This window comes from Cyanistes caeruleus, chromosome 14 (genome assembly GCF_971803275.1).
Source record: "Cyanistes caeruleus chromosome 14, bCyaCae1.hap1.1, whole genome shotgun sequence".
Classification (NCBI taxonomy): domain Eukaryota; kingdom Metazoa; phylum Chordata; class Aves; order Passeriformes; family Paridae; genus Cyanistes; species Cyanistes caeruleus.
The window spans coordinates 2,075,794-2,097,620 of record NC_141714.1 but is presented as its reverse complement, the minus strand read 5'-3'; the positions used below and the strand labels follow the sequence as shown (position 1 = coordinate 2,097,620).

The following is a 21,827-nucleotide window of genomic DNA, read 5'->3' as shown; positions in this document are numbered from 1 at the left end:
TGATGCTGTTTTTTGCAGGCTCTGAAAAGAACCAGCCATGTTAACACCTCATGCACCTTCTCAGAGGAAACCTCAGTGAGAGACCCAGGGATGTTTAAAAGATGCTGTGAAACTTTAGGGAGGTCCTGCTGAAGTTTCAGGAATGTTTACCAGGAGTTTCCCTGATAAGCAGGGACTGCTGCCCTGACACAGCCCAGGAGCTGCAGCACCTGTGAGCTCTGATACCCTGCTCCCCTCTCCCTCCAGGAAAGCCTCCAGCTCCAGGCCTGGGAATTGTTTGACATTTCCTGACATATTTACAACATTGGCCAATTTATCAGCTCCTGCAGGAGGTGGTTTTATGGAACAGGAGGATGGGCTAGGCAAAATCCTCCAGGATTTACAGTTCAGATGTACTGAGGGTTATCCAAATGCATCTCCAAGTCCTCCCTCCTCTGTATCTCACGAAGTACATGGAGCAGTCCCTGATATGTTCCTAGAAGAGGATCCTGCCTGCTGGGTTTTCCTCCTCCCTCCCATGGACAATGCCCAGTGAACTCACGTGTTCCAGGAAGCAGGGCCCAATCTCACTGAGATGGGGGTCCTCGTTGTTGTACTGCTTCTCCAGGTCCCGCACAAATCCCATCTGAAATCTGTAGATGTCTTCGATGTTCCCAAAGATGATTTTCAGCTGCTCATCACTGAACATGTCCCTCCTCTTCCGGCACTGCTTTAGGTAACCCTGTGGGAGTGAGAAAGAAGGATTTGCAGAGAGCAGCAAAATCCAGGGGACAGCCCAAGGAGGTGAGTTCAGTGCTGGGTGCCTGGTCCTGCCAACCCCACTGCCTCCAACACCTCACACCCAGCTCTCCTACAAACACTGTCCTTCCACTGGCACAGCTTCCACAGAAAGCTCTGAGGGGCTGTTTGAGCCTGCTCTGATTTCTCCTTTCAGCCCAGTAATCAGGACAAGGAAGCTGTTTCATAGCATCATCAAGTTCTGTTCAAGATCTTCATCAACAACCCCGGATGAGGGGATCGAGGGCACCCCCAACAAGTTTGCAGCTGATGTGCTGCAGGGTGGGAAGGTTCTGAACAAATCCCCTCATCCTCCCACACTTCACCTGTCAGGATGATCAGCACTAAATCACAGAATTGTTAATGTTGGAAAAGATCTTTAAGATCATCAGGTTCAAGCAGAATGATTTCGATAGAAACTTTGCAAGGCCAAATCTCAGATGTTGCAACTGGCCTGGTTCATTCTGCAGCATCCTGACTGGAAAGAAACAACACAGGGGTCATCAGGAGATGACTTTGCTTACTTTGCTTGCCTTTATTAGATAGGAAGGGGAAAAAAATGAAGGGAAGAAAACGCCAGCAGCTCCAGTGGAATGGCTAAATTTGGGAACTCGGGATGCTTAGTCACACAGCCACGCTGCCAGCTGGTGACATGCAGCTGCTGGGCCACAATGAACATTGGAACCCTGCAATGAACTGTCCTTCAGCCTCACCATGTGGTTCCTGGCAGGGAGAACTTCAAACATGAATGAGAAATGCAACTCTGGCCGACCTGGCCCAGACCCAACCTCTGCCATGTCCAGCTGAGCTCGGAGGATGTCGTCACCCTGAATTTCCCGGCTTTTTCAGCTGGGAAGTTTGGGTTATGGAACACCTTCTACACTTCCTAATCTAGGTCTCTCTTCCCCCAGGAGCTCCTTGATGACTCATTTCCCCGGGTTTCCCTCTCTGATTTGCCAAGGCCGTGAGGAATGGGAGCAGGCTGCTTCCCACGCTGCGGGATGGTCACAGGGCAACCCAAAATCCAAACAGGGGAGAAAGGACACAGAACATCTCTCCATGCAGACTGTCCTGCTGATCTCAGAACAGCCTGGGGAAAAAGCCAGGAGAAAGCCAGGAGAAAGCCCTCCCAGTGCCCATGGGGCAGTGTCCCCTCACCCTCTCCGTGCCCTCCCTCCCTTCCCGAACACGGGAGCACCTCCCAGCCCTGGGGTTGCCATTGGCTGCGATTCCCATCCTCACTATTCCCACCCTCCCTGTGCTGCTTCATCATTTCTCTGGAATCACGTGTCTGGAGGAGCTGAGGCAGCACATTTCAGTGCAGGCACCTCTGAAAGCACAGGGAGAATAAAGGAATGCGAGGAGCTCCCGAGCCTCATCCTCTGTGCGTTTGAAGGTGGTTTCCAGCACAAGCCAGGAAAAGGAGACTGAAGATTCATCCACAACACGCAGCAGAGGAGGCTGCTGCAGAGCTTTTCCAGTAAATTTACTTCTGTTATATAAAACAATGTCATCTTCCTTCTGCTCATGCCATCAGGTTTGCTCAGAGAAGGGATAGCTGACTGATGAGCAGATGTTGGAGAGTGTTTTGCTCAATGAATACCTAAAAATAGCTGCCAGACTGTCTCCAAAGTACTTTTCCATGTAGTCCCTGAAGTACAGGCCAAAGTTGGGCAGGATTTGCAGGAGGTTAAGTGCTGAGTTTTCTTCACCCCACTGTGGGTTTAGAGACACCCAGGAGAGGTGGGCAGTCCATCAGTTCCATCCATGGATCCATCCATGGATCCATCCATCATCCATCCATCATCCATCATCCATCCATCCATCCATCCATCCATCCATCCATCCATCCATCATCCATCCATCATCCATCCATCCATCATCCATCCATCCATCCATCCATCCATCCATCCATCCATCATCCATCCATCCATCCATCCATCCATCCATCCATCCATCCATCCATCGTCCATCCATCATCCATCATCCATCCATTCATCATCTATCCATCCATCCATCCATCCATCCATCCATCCATCCATCAATGGATCCATCCATCCATCATCCATCCATCATCCATCCATCCATCCATCCATCCATCCATCATCCATCCATCCATCCATCCATCCATCATCCATCCATCCATCATCCATCCATCCATCCATCATCCATCCATCCATCCATCATCCATCCATCATCCATCCATCCATCCATCCATCCATCCATCCATCGTCCATCCATCGTCCATCCATCCATCCATCCATTAATGGATCCATCCATCCATCATCCATCCATCCATCATCCATCCATCCATCCATCCATCCATCCATCATCCATCCATCCATCCATCCATCATCCATCCATCCATCATCCATCCATCCATCCATTCATCCATCCATCCATCCATCCATCATCCATCCATCATCCATCCATCCATCTATCCATCATCCATCATCCATCATCCATCCATCATCCATCCATCCATCCATCCATCCATCCATCCATCCATCCCATCTGGCTGCGAGCAGGTGAAGGAGGCTGCAGGCTGTAACTTCAAAGGCAGCTGTGATGATATTCCATTTTTTTTCCCTCTCTGAGTCAGTTTGGGGCTGTTTACCCTGTCCTGGAGCCATCCCTGAGCACCACTTGGGCTGCACCAGTGCTCCCAGTGCAGGGCTCCCAGCACACAGGTGAGGGTGGTGCCAAAGGGACACAACCAGAATCAGCACAGGAGCAAAGCTCAGACTGTTTGAACTGGAAAAGCAAACCAGAGCCAGGTCCCAGGCAGCCAGGACTTGGATACTGGTCCACAGCAAGCCATGGGGGCAGTGGGGCTTTGCTGTGGTGAGGAATTCCCTCCAATCCAGCTGCTTCCCGCAGGCCTCGGCTGGCACAGGGGATTTTCATCCTGGGGCTGGCCAGCTCCTGAGCTCCCTGCCTGGCCAGACTCATGCCATGGGTGCTGGGAGTAGGGACAGGGTGTGTAATGGCACGGGAGCAGAGAGTGGAAATGCGTCCTGAAGCAGAGGGGAGCTTAATCAGCACCCTCCAGTAATGACCTTGCATCCTCAAGTACCTCACTGGTACCAGGATTTGTTATTCACTGCTAAACACTGCTAAACTCAGCACTAACCCAGGCTCAGCCCAGCCACAGCTGCTCTGCCATCCTCTCACACCTCACATCCTTCATCCTTCCTGGAACCCTAAAACAAAAACCCTGGGAAGAGGGGAATGTGCCACTGTCAGAGCAGCTCATTGGGGGCTGTCTGCTGCCTGCTCATGCCGTGGCACAAACAACAGCACTGAACAGCCCACCAGGGATATGGGGAGCCCAGTCCAGCCCAGTTCTCCCAGTCCATCCCAGCTCTCCCAGTCCATCCCAGCTCTCCCAGTCCAGCCCAGCTCTCCCAGTCCAGCCCAGCTCTCCCAGTCCATTCCAGCTCTCCCAGTCCATCCCAGCTCTCCCAGTCCATCCCAGCTCTCCCAGTCCCGCTGTGTCACGGAGCTCTGGGAGCCCTCCCCAGGCAGAGGCATTGCTGTGATTACACTGAGCATAATGAGCCTCTCTCCAGCAAGCACAGCCCAGCACTGCACAGATGAGAATGCCCATTTCAGTCCTCCTCCCTGCTTAGCTGAATCATTTCCTGGTGCTCTACCTGCAGGTAAGATTTATCCCCTCAATCCCTGTCTGCATCACACAGAGCAGAGAAAGAGCTTTCTGGATCTCTCCTGTCTGGGATTTATCATTAGGGGCAGTAAAGCAGTGTTCCCCCACTGCAGCTGAACCTGTCTGCAGCTCCTGAGGATCCCAGCTGGCAGACACACGGTGACATGGCTGGAGATGCAAGTGAAGGTTTATTTCATTTCCAACAGGAAAGTGCAAATGCAGGGAAAGAAACAATATGTGGAGAAGTGCCTGCAGTTCTTCCCTTCTCCAATGCAAAGCTCTCTGACCAAAATAGCACATTGAAATTAAGCTCATTTGTTTCCAAATTGAAATCCCAAGGCTCTTCCATATTTGAAAAGTGTCATAGATGCTTTTTGGATGGCTGCTCTGCCTCGCCGAGAGAAAAGCAGCAAGGATGAGTGAGGAAGACATTCCTCTAAGCACAGCTCCCAAGGGCCTTCACCACATTGACTGGGCACAGGCTCACTAAATCCTAAACATTGCGAGGGATGAGCTGAAAGCCATCCCCAGACCTTGACTTCAGTGCTAACGAACTTCTGCCTCTCAGTGATAAGGACATCTCTACACACAGTGCTCAAACTCTGCCACCTTCCCAAACACCCAGCACCACAGGCTCTGCACTTTGGGCTCAGCTCAGGGCACTAATCCTGAACTGAAGGGGTTGTAGAGGTTAATTATAACCTAATGAACAACAACCAAGCTGGGGATTTGTGGGGTCAGTCGCTGAAGTCCACTGCTTGCTGGTTCCCTTCTTCATTTCCCATGGTGGAAACATTTTGCCCTGAGTCTCGCCATAAAAAAGGCAAATGGGGGCCATCCTGAGCCAAGGGAAATTGTGAACCCAACATGAAAGGCACAGATGACATGGGTAACTGATTGCTTTAATTACAACCTAATTTCCTCAATCACAAGTTCAAAAGTAGATGGCATTGGGTTTTAATTAAGAGGACTGCTTGAAGGATCTCAACCTCATCATGTTTTAGTCAAAGAGCTATGGAATAAAGGTCAGGAAATTGCACTTTTGGTTAATACAAACAAAAGGAATTATCAGATCCAGCAGGAAATTCTCAGAACTGTCAATACATATTGACAGATGCTGCTCCTCCATTAGACACAGTCCTCAGACACTCCAGCTTGTTCCCAAATCACCCAGGGACAAACCCAGGCTCAGCCCTTGCCAGCTCCCCTCATGGGCAGGTGTGCCAGCCCCAGGTAGCTCACAGACATCCCTGAGGTGTTTGATGCCATGGGGACAGTCCCAGGTAGTTCACAGACATCCCTGAGGTGTTTGATGCCATGGGGACAGCCCCAGGTGTGCCCCAGCCCCACCAGGTACCTCAGAGACATCCCTGAGGTGTTTGATGCAGAGGGGACAGACCCAGGCCAGCCCCAGCCCTGCCAGGTACTTCACAGATGTCCCTGAGGTGTTTGATGCAGTGGGGACAGCCCCAGCCCCCCCAGGTACCTCACAGACATCCCTGAGGTGTTGGATGCCATGGGGACAGCCCCAGGCCAGCCCCAGGTACCTCAGAAATGTCCCTGAGGTGTTTGATGCCATGGGGACAGCCCCAGGTGTGCCTCAGCCCCCCCAGGTACCTCACAGATGTCCTTGAGGTGTTTGATGTAGTGGCGCTCGGTGCTCATGATCTCGTTGATGACGTTGGCTCTCATCTGGTCGCGGTTCTGCACGGTCCTGCCCAGGCACAGGCAGTCGGCGCTGGGGTCCAGGTGCCCGTTCTGCACCTCGCTGGTTCCCTCCTCCACCCCATCCTCCTGGTTCACCCACAGCTGCAGGACACGGGGACAGCAAAGGGGTTATTGGCTCTGGGGGTGTTGGATCCAGCCCTGCTGACCCCACAGCTCCCAGCACACGCTGCCCAGTCCCATACTGGTGCAGGCAGCCCCACACGCTGCCCCACACTGGAGGGGGTTGCCAGTGCTGGCTGCTTCCATCCTAAATGTAAGATCACACTGTGGCAGGGTGAACAGAGAGCTCCAAGAGCTCCAGACTGAGATGGACACGAGTGAAACAGGAGAACTGCAGCTACTGGTGGCAAGCACTGCTGTCCCAGCTCCTGCCACCTCCTGCTGGGCCCCCTCTGAACAGGAAGATCCTCTGGGAGCAGGGATAAACCCTTCCCAGGGGCTGACTGGAGATGTGGCTGGTTCAGGGATCTGAAGTGCATCATCATCAGCTCTGGGCTGTGTTTCTGGGGCTTTGTCAGAGCCCTGATTCCATTTTTCATTCCATTCCATCCTCAGCAGCTCACAGGGACAGCCTGGCTCTGGTAAATCCTCAGCATCCCAGGACTGGGATCCCCAAATCACACGGAATGGACACCCCTGAGCAAGTCTCCTAAAACCTGGGGACAGCTTGGGACGGGTGCAGTGGGCACTGACAATTCCAAAAAAGCAGTGAAAAAGGATCTCTGTGTTTCCAGCACACTGAAACTCCCAACAGCAAATCAAAAACATCCATGGAAATTGCAAATTCCAGCTCTCTCCTGTGTGTCTGAACCAGGCTGTGCTCCATAAGGATCAAGGGCTCCTTCTGCTACCTTTTCCCACAAAACCTGCTTAAAATAACTCTGATTGACTCAAATTGGGCTCAGGGTAGTTTATAAACAAACATTAAATAAAGCTTAGAGCTGACAGAAATACCTCTGTCTTTCACAGACCACCTCAGCTGTGATGGAAATGAAGCAACTTCTCTCCTCAGCATTTGAAGTCCCCAAATCCTGGGGATTTTCAAACCTAAAAATACTTTTTTCCTGTGAGGAATGGAACTGTCCACACACAGAGTACAAGGAAACCAGGCAGCATCATTAACCTCATCTTCAGGCTTCCTGTCAGTGTTAATAGTTTTTCCTGCTTTCCCATTATTCAGTTTAAACTGGGTTTTGCACAGATTGTAAAGGGCAGTGTTCCTGTAAATTAGGAAAGTAAAAACCTCCAAGCCTGGCCCTGCTCCTTCCCTGCTTTCCCAACCAGCAGCTGTTCTGCTAAACCACCTTTTGCAGCTCCCACGTTCTGCCCTCCCACAGGGAGTTGTAAAGGCCAAAATAAAACAACTAAAAAAACCCCAAAAAACCCAAACCCATCGCTTCTTTAGCAGGATGTTAATGATGCTGCAAATTTGGGGGATTCAAAGGGGTTTTGTAGGATTTCCATCAGCACTGGGAGGCCTGGCTGAGCCCTGTGAGGGAAAGGAGGGAGCTGGTGATCCAAGCCCAACAAATCTAGTGGAATTCAGCATGGAAAACCTCTCCTGGCACGCTGAAACAAATGTCTCTTGTTCAGAAAAACAGCCCAAAAGCTGGCTAGAAAAACATCTCTTTCAGCAAACCCGCCCTGCTCTGGAAGGGGTTTGGGGTCCACTGAGGCAGAGCAACACCCCATGAACATGAGCAGTGGTTTATGCTGGAAAAGAAATAAAAGATAAATATAAAATAATAATAAAATAAAATATAATAAAAATAAAATAAAATAAAATAAAATAAAATAAAATAAAATAAAATAAAATAAAATAAAATAAAATAAAATAAAATAAAATAAAATAAAATAAAATAAAATAAAATAAAATAAATAGAATAAAATAAATAAAATAAAATAAAATAAAATAGAATAAAATAGAATAAAATAAAATAAAATAAAATAAAATAAAATAAAATAAAATAAAATAAAATAAAATAAAATAAAATAAAATAAAATAAAATAAAATAAAATAAAATAAAATAAAATAAAATAAAATAAAATAAAATAAAATAAAATAAAATAAATATAGAAGTGCTGCTGCTGAGCAATGTCCCTGTTGGGCTAAGTGACCTCAGTGGCCAACTACTGCCATCAGTGCCACCAATTTCAGTGCTGAGAAAACTTGGGGGCACCTTGAGAAGGGAAAATGGGTCTTGGGAAGGATAAAATGGCACAGGGAGTCCTCCAAGGGATATGTCCTGGTGACAGCTTCATTGGCATTCCAAAGCAAAGAGATGTGGAAAATCCAGGACCGGTGTGGGGATTAAACCCTGTTGGGTGAAGTTTAAAATAACTTGTCACCCTGCTTTTCTTCTCCTACAGAAAAGGATTTTGCAGCTTTCCCAAACCCAACTGGAACAGTTTGTTACCAAGTTTGATGACATTCCTGCCAGTTTGGCAGCAGAGCATATTTTTAAAGCTCTTCCCCCTAGAGTCAGGTGATCATGAGAAAAAAATTGAGTTTCACTTCAAAAAAAAGCCAGAAAGATCTAATCATTACAAGGCAAGCATGTGTAAGCCTGAGTCATGAATCCTAAAGGGCTTTGAAACTTCAAGGCAGATAGCAAACTTGCAAACTTTCATGATTCCTCAAATTCAGGCTGCTTTTTGTGCACAGCAGGAGCACTCCCTCCTTCCTCATCTGAGAATCTCAGGAGTCCTGCTTTCTTCCTTAATGAAATTTTTGCTCCTTCCTGCTAGGATCCATGTTCCCAAAGGGAAAAAAAAATACAGTTCTAATCTAGATGACTTTTGCCTCAAATTAAAAACAAATGCAACAATTTTATCAGCTCCAGAGGAAGCTGAAGGTGTTTCCAGCCTCTGCTGCTGGAAGGATGAATCCCACTCCTGTTTCCACCTAAACCTCTGAAATTCCAGCAAGGATTCTTCTTCCAGGGCATCACTGGAAGTTGGGACCATGACTAACAAAAGCTGAGGTGCAGTGGCAGCTCTGGCATTGACCTTGGGCCAGTCCCTGCAGCTGGAGGAGGCTTCCTCACCCAAACCCAGGGATAATCATGGGAAAACTCATGGAGCTGTTTCAATATGGACTGAAATGCATCAGCAGTGATGGAGCTGCAGGTGACAGCCAGGTGGGCACAGCCACACTGGGAAGATGCTGGCCTTGCCCAAAAACTTCTGAAAGGTCAGACTGAGCTGATTTAGACAAAGCTGTGAACGCTCCTGTTTTAGCCCGGCAGCTCTAACAGGGTGATCCCTCTGTTTCACACACATGGGGTTCCCAAAATTGCCTGAAATGCCTGAATTTCCCTCCTTCCTGCCGGGAACAGCTGAGATCCCACACCTGGAAAAAGTTCTGTCTGCTCCCCGTCCTTCCAACCAGAACAAATGCACAAACACCCCTCAGTGCAAACATCTCCAGTGTTAGAAAAGAAACCTCACAGCTCTTGTTTTCTCCCTCTTTCACCCCATCTCCCCAGCACTCCCAGCTCAAGAGGGGTGGCTGCCATCCCTGTGAGGATTTCCAGGGAGCAGGGATGGGACAGGAGCTCCCTGGCAGCTTCTCAGCTCTGCTGTTACTCAGATTCCAAGAAGCCTCTCCAGGTTCCTCAGCAGTTCAGGGCTTGGCACAGCACTGGGATCCCAGACTGAATTCCTACATCCAATAGCACTGCTTTTAAGGATAAACAACCCTACAATAATAAATCCAAGGTCTATTTAAACACCTCTGTAATGCAAAACATCAGGAGCTGTAAAATAAAACAGGACTGGGAGGGTTTCCCCCAGGCCATGAAAAAGGCCCAGCAGCCAAACAAGCCCTGAGAGCCATTTCAAGCACTCTGTGTCAAGAATTAATTAAAAGAAATCAGTGAAAACTACAGAAAAAAAAAATCCAGTTGCATAATGCTGGTCCTACATGATGTTTCCCATTGAAAGGCCCCTCCATCTGGAGAGGAACAGGCTTATCATGAGGCTCCCAGTCCTATTTCAAAATTCAACCCTAATTGGGAAGTCATGACCAGCTCTTGCGTAATGCAAGAACCTGCAGAGGCAGATAAAAGTCAAATAATCAAATAAAAAAAGGCCCTTTTCCCTAAGGACCAGTTCTGGGAGGCAGGGAGAGCTGATGGTGGCTTTGTGCTAATTCATGTTCTCTATGACTGATATCCCTTCAGAAAGGGAAAAAAGGAACACCCAGGGAACCACAGGCCAGGCAGGCTCACCTCAGTGCCCAGCAAGAGCATGGAGCAGATTCCTGGAAAATACATCCAGGCACATGGAAAACAAGTAGGTGAGAGCCACCACAGCTTCACTGAGGGCAGAACGTGCCTGACACACCCAGGGACCTGTGGCAAGGTGGTTTCAGAGCTCAGAGACCCTGCCAGGACCTAAAGGGGCTCTAGGAGAGCTGGAGAGGGACTGGGGACAAGGGATGGAGGGACAGGACACAGGGAATGGCTCCCACTGCCAGAGGACAGGGATGGATGGGATATGGGGCAGGAATTGTTCCCTGGCAGGGTGGGGAGGGGCTGGGATGGAATTCCCAGAGCAGCTGTGGCTGCCCCTGGATCCCTGGCAGTGCCCAAGGCCAGGCTGGACATTGGGCCTGGAGCACCTGGGACAGTGGGAGGTGTCCCTGCCATGGCAGGGGTGGCACTGGGTGGGCTTTGAGGTCCTCCCAACCCAAACCAAGCTGTGATTGTATGATATAAAATTTCTATAAATACAATTTATCAGCTTGCAGCTTTACCCAAATGGTGCATGAAATCACCCAATGGCACTGGGCCAGCATCAGTGACCTGCAATTATTGCAGATTTACCCTGCTCACTGCAGGCACTGGACAGAGAGGACTTTTTCCTTCAACAGGCACTGAGGCCTGATCTCCTCATAATGATCAGAAACCACAATAAACCAAACATTTTTACCAGCCAGCTGGATTATTAACCTGCTTCCAGTGGATATTCACAAGAACAAAACCAGCAGTTGATGTGCCGCTCTGGATTCTCGCTCACAATTAACGAACGTGGCAGATTAATGACACTGACACATCCTTCCAGAGAGCTGCTGCCATTCCAGGGAATCTGGATTAGACAGGACAAGTGTGGCCAGTACAGGGGGTTGCAGTGCCAGAGGCTCCAAACCTGCAGGAATCCATGGAAGCACAGAGCCTCAGGGCTCTCTCCCACCCATCCACACACTCCTGCAGGATCTGCCCCTTCCCTGACTCCCTGAGCTGCTGCCAGGGCTGTGTCCTGTGCAGTGGCACATTCCCACTTTTCCTAAGAAATTCCCTTTACCCAAGGTGAGAAACACCTTTTACTCATTCCTGGCAAAGGAGACAAGAGGGGATTGTGCAGGGACAGCCTCAGGCTCTGTATCCCCAAAAGGTGAACAAGAGCAGCTCCCTGTGCTCCCTCCCTGTTCCCTGCAATCCAAACACAGATTCCCAGGGGCTGGAGCTCCAGCAGGGACCAAAAGCTGCTTGGACACTGCAGCAAACTGGATGTTTTCCACTCCATCCACCAGAAAACTGGGAATTAGGGCTGAACCCTGCTGAGGGCTGGTACTGGGACACACGGGTGGCACAGCAGAAGCTCAGAGCTCACTGCAGAGCCCTGCCAGGGTGAGGAAGAGCAGGGCCAGGGAAGGGGCTCTGCAGGTTTGTGCCTCGGAGGGGCTGTGGAGATTCCTGCCTGGTTTGCCTGACTCAAAGAAAGGCTTTAAAACTCTGTTTTTGCACCTCTCTCCAAACCAGCTCATCCAGGGAAGGACACAGTGTCAGTGTGTGCCCCTCTGGGGGAGCTGTCTGAGCTGCAGGTGGCACAGGAGCTCTGGGCATGCTGAGATGCTCCTTGTCTTTAGGAAACCCCAAACTGCAGCTCAGCTGTCCCCAGCAGTGCTGCCCATGCCAGGCCCTACCTCCAGCACTGCTGTTTTTGAGCTGGATTTGCCACAGGAGAATCAAATCTCCCCTAGAAGGCTCTGACTGCAGCAGGCACTGCAGCACATCCAGCACATCCAACAGGTGAGGACAGCTCAGCTCCAGCCCCTTCCTTTGGGAAATCTCACCTTGATGCCCCTGGCTCTGAGAGAATGCTAATGCAAGGTCTGCAGCAGGGGAGAAACAGCTGAGTGATGAGCTCAACAAGACAGAATCACATTTTACAGGCAAAAGGCAGCAGATGGGGCAGAAAGATGGGGAATTACATCTGCAGTACAGAGCAGGCACAGCTAAATTCTAAACCCACCAGCCCAGTAAGGGCACGAGCTGCCAGGCACTGGGACCAGGCTCTGGGTTCTCAGTCTCCTTCTCCCCAGCGCCTTAAAAGCTCACTCCAATTTATCCAGCACTTCTCCTTTAGCAGCAGAAAATAAAGTGGGTCAAAGGCAGCTTTTCAGCAGGAAAATCAATCTAAAATTACAACACTTGGGGGAACCAAGGCAGTGGTGAGAGAGAACACGGAGCGCTGCCACCCCTGCACTCCTCCACCCCTGCACCTTCTCCTGCAAGAGGACACCAAGAAGATTTGATATCCCCTCCTTGCTCAGGCCTTGGGAGGACCATTTCTTCCCTTCCTCTGTCACCAGGCACTATGAAAGCTGCAGTAAAAGCTCCTCAGCCCCAGTGTTGCTCTTTACTTTGGCTTAGTAACATAAGGAAGGGAGACTCAGCATTGCTGAGGTGAGAAGAAATATATTCTGCAAGCTCAGTCTGGTATCCAGAGAGACTGAGGAGAGCTTTACACAGGAATAAATCCCCCTCTCTGCCCAGGACAGGGGCACTCTGCTGTGTCTCAGAGGGAAAATTCCACTGCACAGAATCCATAAGCTTTACTCTTTTTATTTCTCCTGCAGTGCAAATGTGTCAGAGCCCAAACACAAAGCCATTTGATTTCTTGTGTTTAATTTCCTGTGTTTGGAGTGTCTCACCTGGGCTGTTTTGGAGCCTTGATGAGGGGCTCTGCAATGAGAACTTTATTTTGAGGTTTGCTGTGCTTTCTAAAGGAGACCTCAAAGTACAGCCATGGATCCATGGGCAGCCCTGGACTGTTGTTCTCTGCTGTAAATCCCTCCCTACCAACACTGAGCCTGGTTTTCTGAGCCAGTGTCAAAGGTTATGCAAAAACTCATCTCATGCCCATGATGTACAGACAGCCCCAGGCTCTGCCATCCACAGAGGAGAAAAAAGTGGCATTTCCACCACAAGAATGTGAAATCTTGCTTGAAATTCCTACTGTTTTTTCCCCAGCTGTCCCTCCCAACCTGTCAGACCATTGGAAGTTGACAGGATGTTCAAAGACATCGTGCAGCAACCACGGCTGCACCCTGTGGGTGTCCAGTGTGCTCAGAATAGGCACTAAAATACACCACAGACACCTTCATCTGTCTAAACCCAGCTCGTTGCTGGCTCTTAAATTTAGTTCTGGAGTTCTTATCCCCCTTTCTGACTTAGGGGTTTTCATAATCTTCTCCCTGAGTGCAGCAGCTCCCTGCAGAAATCATTCACCATTCCCTGCTGGCTCCAAATTTGACTTCTCCTATGCTGTGCTTTCTCTTCCCCCAAAAAAAACATTACTTTATCATCCAGTTTCTCCTTGAAAGTTCCTGAGCTCCCAAACCTCTGTGGTTTCCTCTCCCCACCTTCTCTCTATCCAAGTCCCAAGCTCCTAAGAGGATTAGTGCAGGTGTGAGCAAGGAGACAACAATTGCTGTGTGCGCAGGGAATTCAGGAGAAATTTTGTTTCCCACCCCTGGCTGTCATGTAAAGGAGGCCAAGGGAATCAGCAGGTTCCTGTTTTCCTCTCCACTTGCAAATGTGAAGTTCCCTGCTATGAGATTTCGTGAGTGCCAAATGCTTTGCCAAAGGTTTTCAGATGATCTGGCTGGAGAGCAAGAAGCGTCAGACATCTCATTGCAAACTGGGTTCCCAGCCCAGTTTTGTCCTCAGAAGTGATTCAAAGGACTTTGAGAGGAGCCCAACTGTGCAGTGATCTTCTCCTGCACTCCTGTTAGTCCTTACAAGAGGCCTGAAGTCTAAAATACCCTGAAATCAATCCTACTTGGCTTTATACCTGTCTGGTCTGTCTGACATCCCTCACTTGAATATTATTCATATTCTATGCAACATATTGTTCCCTTTTCCTTCTGTGCTTGCAGAAGAGAAATACAGATATAAAGAAAAACCATTATTTTGCAAGTAAAACTAGAACCACCCAGGCTAAATCAGGCAGTTTTCTGATCTTAAAACTTCTCTTAAAAGAAGAGAATCATCTTAAAAAAGGAGGGCTCGAAGTACAACAGAGGAAAACGATGTGAGTGATGTGAGTGATCCTCTGCTCCTCTCGCAGTTCTTTCATTTCTCATCCAGCTGATTTGGAAACCTGGGGGGCAAATCTTTCCCTCCAGCCTCCCTTCAAGACCTGCAGACAAAATGGGCCAGAAGTCTTGTTTTTAAATATTAATTGTCACAAAGGCAGCACAGCCAGGCGCTGTTCCCCTCTGGGAGGGGCGAGGGCAGGTGTCTGGTCCCTGCCTGCCCTCAGCAAGTGATTCCCAGATGGAATAGCCAAGCCAGCCTCTTGCAGAGCTGATGGAAGGATTTGTCTCACTGGGATACAGGAAATAAACCTGCCTGGTCAGGCTGCTGTGACCCTCAGCACCAAGGAGGAGGATCCAGGATTTGTTCCAGACATTTGTCTGAGATTCACTGATTCCCCTCTTCTTTGTTCCCCTCAATTTCATCCTTCCAACCTTTGAAAAGTGTAGGGCGAGGTGGGGAATTCAGCCAAGACAAGTGACCCTAAAGCCACTGGTTCATTTGGTTTTTGGGTGTGTTTTTAAAAGACAGGACAGTGCTTTCCAGACTGCTCTTAAACCTCCCATGGACAGATTGTTTATGACACCACACTGAAGGGCTGTTAAAAATCTTTTCCCCAGAACCACAAAGAAATCAGCAGCAGTCAGTGCACTGAGGGGTTAAACTGGCCCAGGATATTTCAGAGTTTAAATTAAGCAAACAAAATGAGAATTGTTCTCGTTCAGCCTTCCCTGCTGCAGCACAGAGACGTGTCAGTGACACAGGTGAGAGTGTTTCTGCAGGAAGGTTTTCACCTCAATCACACCTGACACAAATCCATTTTCCAGACTTGTTGCCACCACCGACTGCAGGGTCAGACTCAAAATACCAAACACAATTTGTAATCCCAGGCCAGAGTAACAGAATTAGCTTTTTTGGGCAGCCCAGCTCCAGTTCCAGTCATGGATCTCTCACTCTTGGCACTGGCCAGACCTGGGGGAGACACAGGAGCTGCACCAGAGGGGAAAAAGTTATGTTCTGGGGAGGCAGCAGCAAGCAGAAACCTTCTTTGCTCCTCATTTTTGGACAGAAAACAGGCGGTGAAGTGGGAATCAGCATCAGGGAGAACAAACACATTAAAAACTGAGGAAGAGCTCAGTTCTTGATGTCCTGAGCAGTAAAAAACAGAAGAGCACTCACCCTCACGAAGCTGGCGGGAAACCATCCTTCCTCATCATCGATCTGACCCCACCACCAGTCCTTGTTGGAAGCATCCAGGACCTTGATGACGTCTCCTGCTTTAAACGCCAACTCCCGGTTGGCCATGGTGACGTGATCCCATACTGCCTCAGCACTGACAATGGAACCACCACTGATCAGCTTGGGGAGAGAAAAGCAGAGTCAGGGAGTGTCTGCAGCCCCAGCCCCACACATGCACAGCAGCACACGCAGCCAAGCTCGCAGCCAAACATCGGCTCCGTGGCGATTCTGCCCTCACGTTTTTCCGTTCTCACCGCCCTCATCCCGCTCCCAACCCTGCCAGGGAAGCTCTGGGTGTCCCCCAGGGCCTGGCACCTCCCTTCCCACCCCCACACGTGCACATCTGTCAGGGACAATTCCGCTGCACAGATCCCAAAACCAGCCAGAACAAGCGGTGGAGGCCTGCAAAGGAATTTTCACTTCAGTGGAAATGTCAGAGGCTCGGGGAAGCTTTCCATGCAGATCCAAGCAAAGTTAGTGCACGTGTTTAGAAGGGTTTTTTTGAAACTGGAGGCTGCCTGGTTCAGTGCTGGTGATGTACTGACACCCCTCACTCCTGGCACGCTGCTGACCCACCCCAGCCTGGCCCAGCCCGAGCTCTGCCCCATCCTGCTGCTCCTGCCCGTGGGGACAGCACAGGGAGCAGATCCTGGACCCTGGACACTGGACTGAGGCCAGCCTGGCATCTGACAGGAGCTTGGGAACATCTCTGCCTGTGGAGCTCAGGGAGCCTCAGAACCCACAGCCCAGGACAGGAAACTCCTGCTCCTCCTGGCAGGAGGGATCATCCCATCACTGGTGGCTTCCACACCACCATCCACCCATCCATCCACAGCCAGGACACCCCCTGCTCCTCTGACTGACAGCTGTGTGGTTTTTAACAGAGTAATAAATTGTGTTTATGTTTTGCCCACTGCAGGAGCTGTGCTGAGCGCTGAGGCTGCCCCAGCAAATACAGATTTTCCCCATGTGCTGATCAGCCTGTCAGAGCCATCCTGGGCCTCGTTCATTAGTTCTGCCACTGAGACACCCTGACCATGGACTTGGGCTCCCTCCAAGGCCCAGTTTGAGCTCACAGGGACAGAGCTCAACCCTGTGACCACTCCAGCCCTTTTTGTGGTGAGGCTCTGTGAGCCACAGCATCCCCTCAACTGGGGCAGAACACCAAGCACACAGATAAAAACCCCTCGCTGTGGGTGTGCAAGTGTAGAAGCTCCTCATGACAGCTGCTCCCCCAAAGCCCTGTTAATCACTGCCTGCACAGTGAGAACTCGAAGGAGACCTTCTAGCACAGCCTCAGAGAACATTCAAGTCCTGCAGACAATCCAGCCAACACATTAAAGGGCCTGATTTACCATTTGCCTTGGACTGGCTTTCCTTTAAAAATCTGAACTCCTTGGGTTTGGGACAGTGGGAGCTGCAGTTCCAGCCCTTCAGTTGTAGGCAGCCACACAAAGCAGCAAGACCTGCGAGGCTTAACCTGGCAGTGCCTTTCATCCTCAAACCCAGATGGATCCAGTCAGTGGGAAAAAAGTGGAAGTAAAGCTGTGTTCCTCCCACTTTCACTCTGACAAATTGGCCCTTCTAAGTCAAACTCAGCTGCAGAAGAAACCTGTCCCCTTTGTGTGTCACCCAGGGGACTTTTCCACACGAGCCTCACAAGGGACACCAGGCAGGAAACCAAGGCATGGATCAGGGCCTCAGGTGGTGGCAGAGGGCACCTCCTGCTTCAGGGAGGGGTTATGCCACATCTGGGCTTTTGAGACACAGCTGGGCACCGGAGAGTCCCACCCAAACCAGCAGCAGCTGCAGTCAGAGGGTGATGGACTCCCAGCTCACCCCAGAGCTGGGCTCAGCAAAGCAGGGGAGCCACATCTGGAGAAGTAACAGGTACAGAGTCCTGATCCCAGTGCAACAGCTGGATGCTCAGAGGTGTTCCAGTGCCTCCTCACAGCCCCTTCTCTGCTCCCAGTCAAGGTTCCTGGATGCTCCCATAAATAGGGATCAGTTTAAAGCACAGAGAACCCCAGGACAGATCTGGCAGGGACGAGACTTCAGACCCCATGATACATTTAAGAGCAGGAACCATTTCTCTCTTCTTCTGCCAGCACTGAGCTCTCACTCTTCACCAGTGCCCCTCTGCCATATTTCTGGATGCTGTCCAGGTGTGCTTTCCCAGGTAAGAAAGTTCTGCCCTTCCAGCCCCCAGCTTTTCCTTCCCCCAGGCATTTCACCAACCCTTCCAGGCTTCCACGTACCCTGCCTGCATTTTTCTGGAACACAGATGACCAGAATTGCAAATACTATTCCCAAAGGGACCTTACCAGAGATTTGTGGAACAGCATGAAATATTTATTCCAGTGTCACAGAGATCTCCCAGTAATACCTCACATGTCCTCCTTTCCCCATGGCCACCTCCCACCCATGGCTCACAGTGATCCTGCATTCAGCCCCTCTCAGTAAACGCAGTAGAGTACGTTCTCTTTGGCTCAAAAATCAGTTTTCTTGTCAAAAAATGAATTGGGTTGGCCTGACACTTGTTCTTTTTGTTAATGCCATTGGGTATTTTAGTCCCTTTTGCAGTGCTGAGGAACCAGGAACAGAGCTATTACGCAGGAGCCGTGTCCCTGCTGCTTCTGCTTCAGCTGACAGAGACTCTGCTGTCACTTCACACACAGCCAGTTCTGGGCACAACCTGCCACAGAAACGTCACTGAGCCCCAACTTCAGAGGGACTGAACTTCAAACCCTCCCAGCTTACTTTGCAAAAATCCCTTCCCAAGCCCGAGGCACAAATGCCAGCTCTGAGGAGCAGGGCCTGGCCGGGGAGGGCTGGAGGGAGGACACAGAGGGACACAGAGGGACACAAAGGGACACAGAGGGACACAAAGGGACAGGGCTCACACCTCAGCCTGTTTCTGCTGTTAACACACAGGTCTGCAAGGGTGCTTTCAGGGGATGTCAGGAGTTGGGGTGGCTTTGCAAGGTGCTTCTTGACCTCAAGGAGAAAGGCTCCAAGTGCTTGGTTCTCACTGAGCAGAGCCAGCAGGGGCTGGTCCCACCCAGCCCCTGGTCCTTGCTCTCAGCCCAAAGAAGGGCTCCACACCCCAGGAATCCTCCAAGCAAGCCTTGGCCTTTTGGAACACAAACCCAGCTCAGCCTGCACCAAAAGGATGGCGAGAACTGCAGTTCCAGCCACCACACGTGCTGAGTCCATTGAGAGAATGTCAGGGCCTAAAATGAAAAGATCCACTTTAATTTATCTTGCAAGACATCTTGCTGCATCCGTGGAGCCGTCCAGCTCTCTCAGGGCAGGGTTATGGAGACAGAACCTGACATCTACAGCAGCAGGAGATGACAAACTGGAGAAAGGTCAGCATGAAATATTATCTTCTCAGAGAATTCAGCACAGGAGCTCTTTGCTGCACGAAGTTCACTTCTCTCAGCTTCAAAGCTGGGCTTAGAGCTGTGGTCAGAGATATTCAGCCAGAGACCTGGGAAGGAACTTGTCTGTCATGAAGTCAGATTCTCCCACACTGCAGCTGAGGGAGTCATCTGGACTCCCTGATAGCCAGTGAAGAGAAAGAGACACATCTGGAGCGTGATTCATCCCAGCTATTTCAGCAATCTACCTTCCAGCCAGGTGAATCATGCCCTAGAAATCACCCTGTGCTTAACTGGCTGAGGCAGAAGTTTACATTTCCCACATCTTAATGTTCATCCCATCTACGATTTGGCCGCTGCCAAAACCAAAGAATGGAATTTGAGAATAATAATCACTACAGGAATAGTCAAATATTAAAGCACGTTCTCCCAGACACAGAAGTTTTCTGTAGGGTAAAGGTTGATGGAAATAAAGTTACGTTCTCTGTGCCCACCAGAAGAATTCACAAAATCTTAGCCTTGTAAATTGACAAAAATTAGAACTTGGATATTTGGAAAAGTGTCCTACCCATAGGAAAAGAGAAGTAGCGAGAAGAAATGCAGCTGTGACAAGGACATTGAGTCTGATACCCCTGAGCACTGCCTGTCTGCCAGGTGGAAGCCCTACTTCCCATTAAAATCAATTATTCCTGTCAGTTGCTTGTTCAAAGTAAAGAGAAAATTCCTCAATGCTTTCACCTCGTAACATCAATGCAGAAATGCCCAGGAGCCTTTGGGAACTACAGACCTGAGAATAATGTTTCCTGCTTAACAGGAGCCTGCAGAGCACTTTCTGGGGGTTGGAGGAAAAGCTTTCTCAGTGGGCAGAAGAGCAGATGAGCTCTTGGGATGTTGTGGGCTGGGCCCCAGGCACTGGCCCAACCAACACCTGGCCATGGGCAAAGGGAAATCCCAGGGCACAGACAGGAGAAGCCACTTCCACATCCCTGCACCACAAACAAATGGATTTCATGAGGAAAATAAGAAGGGCAGAAAGACAAGGCTCTCCCTAATTCCGTGCACAGCTGCAAGCACACTAAGAATGGGGTGTATTATCCCTGAAGCACCAGGAGCACAGCCTCAGCCTTCCCAGGGAATTTCCCCACAGGTTTCCACAGGAAACCTCCAACAACTCAGTCACAAACCCTCCCTCTACAGATTCTCCTTCAAGACACTCCCAGCACAACAGGTGAGTGCTTTAAAACAGCGAGCAAAGCAGGAGGAAAGGAATGAAACCATTCCTGCTGAAAGGAATGAAACCATTCCTTGCTTTGTCTTCCCATCTGGTGTCATTTCCAGGATGGAACATGGCCACTGGAAAGACAGAATTACACTGGAGGTGCTGCCAAAATAAAACAATGACAACAACAAACAGTAAAAAAAGGTTCCAGGGGACTCTGCAAGGCCCCACCTCTGACAGTGCGTGCCAGGGATGCTGAACTCTGTCCTCACCTGTGTTGGCAAAGCTCAGAAAGGTCCATCTGGCCCAAGATCCCCACTGTCTCCCTCTCCCCTCACACCTTCCAAAGCCAAAGGGCTTTAATGTGTCATTAATGCCACAGGGGAGCTCCCAAGGAATACAAAGGAGCTGCTCAAAAGTGGGAGTTTGACTCCAGATTTTACAGCTTTCTTCTCCAGCCATGCCTTTGTGGCACCTTTATCAAGATCAAGGAACTGTTCCCATCAAAGTAAGCAGGAAAACAAAGACCAAAAGGAATAACAGGAACAGCTCCCTGTCACAGGAGCTGGTGGAATCTGTCTGACCCTGTTACTGGAGCAGGTCTGGAGCAAATCCACACGAGCCAACGGAGAGGAAGGGAAGGGGAGAATGCCTCTCAGTCTGTCCACAGCACATCCTGATGAGAAACAACAACACCACCTAGGATGGCTTCCCAAAGCACATTTACAGACTGACCTCTGAGCCAGCCCTTACAGCTTCTCCCAGGCCACTGCAGGGTTTAAACCTCTGCACGACCCAGCCGTGTCCCTGCAGGGGGACTCTGCCTCAACTCCACACCACAGGACCAACTGGAAAATCATTTTGGGGAAGGGGTGCCTCCAATCTGGTGCATTTTCCCTGGCTCTGCTCACTTCCCAAGCCAGAATGCACAACTGGACAAGAACATCTGCTCCACCTCAGCCCCTACCTGCAGTGAGGCAGTCAAGGATTAAACATCTTGGAGTGAAATCAGCCCCTATTGCAATGTTTTGCTAAATATTCCCAACTCATCAACACTCACTGCCTTCTTATGGGCTGACTTGAAGAAGAAATCAGGGGCATAGTGGTCCCTGGAGACTGAAATGGGCACAAAAGGGCCATTCAAACCACTCTCACCTGTCCATACCTCTTCCAGGGATAAATAATGGAAACCCTGAGTTTTCAGCACAGAGCTTCTCACTAATCCAAAGTGCACTTTATGAAGAGCCACATTCCCAGAAAACCCTAAATAAATCCATCATCATTCACCATCTCCTTAGAAAACTTCAAGGACCTCAAAGTTTCCAGGACCATGGTCTCTGGGAATATGAATAATCTTAAGGCAGGAAAGTGTTTTCTCTCTTAGATCATTTATTACTGCATCAGTAGAGTTGTAACAGTAAAAAATGAGAGCTCTGGGTAGTTCCCTTTCAAATCAGCGTTACATAAACTGTGTCCTCCTCCACAGG

At 49.8% G+C, this 21,827-nt stretch overlaps 1 protein-coding gene across 16 annotated transcripts in view; it reads right to left on the bottom strand.

Annotated features, from left to right (window-relative positions):
• ARHGEF9 (Cdc42 guanine nucleotide exchange factor 9) overlaps nucleotides 1-21,827 on the bottom strand; it is a 188,862-nt gene that overhangs the window by 41,134 nt on the left and 125,901 nt on the right. For 14 of the 16 annotated variants that reach the window (XM_023926763.2, XM_086850900.1, XM_086850901.1 and 11 more), the window contains 3 exons: nucleotides 15,679-15,858; nucleotides 6,062-6,253; nucleotides 542-721 (listed from right to left, as the gene is read on the bottom strand). In XM_023926763.2, coding sequence (XP_023782531.1) covers nucleotides 542-721; nucleotides 6,062-6,253; nucleotides 15,679-15,858 — 552 coding nt within the window. The remainder of the gene's footprint in view (nucleotides 1-541; nucleotides 722-6,061; nucleotides 6,254-15,678; nucleotides 15,859-21,827) is intronic. The other 2 variants (XM_086850903.1, XM_023926765.2) reach the window with 1 other exon arrangement.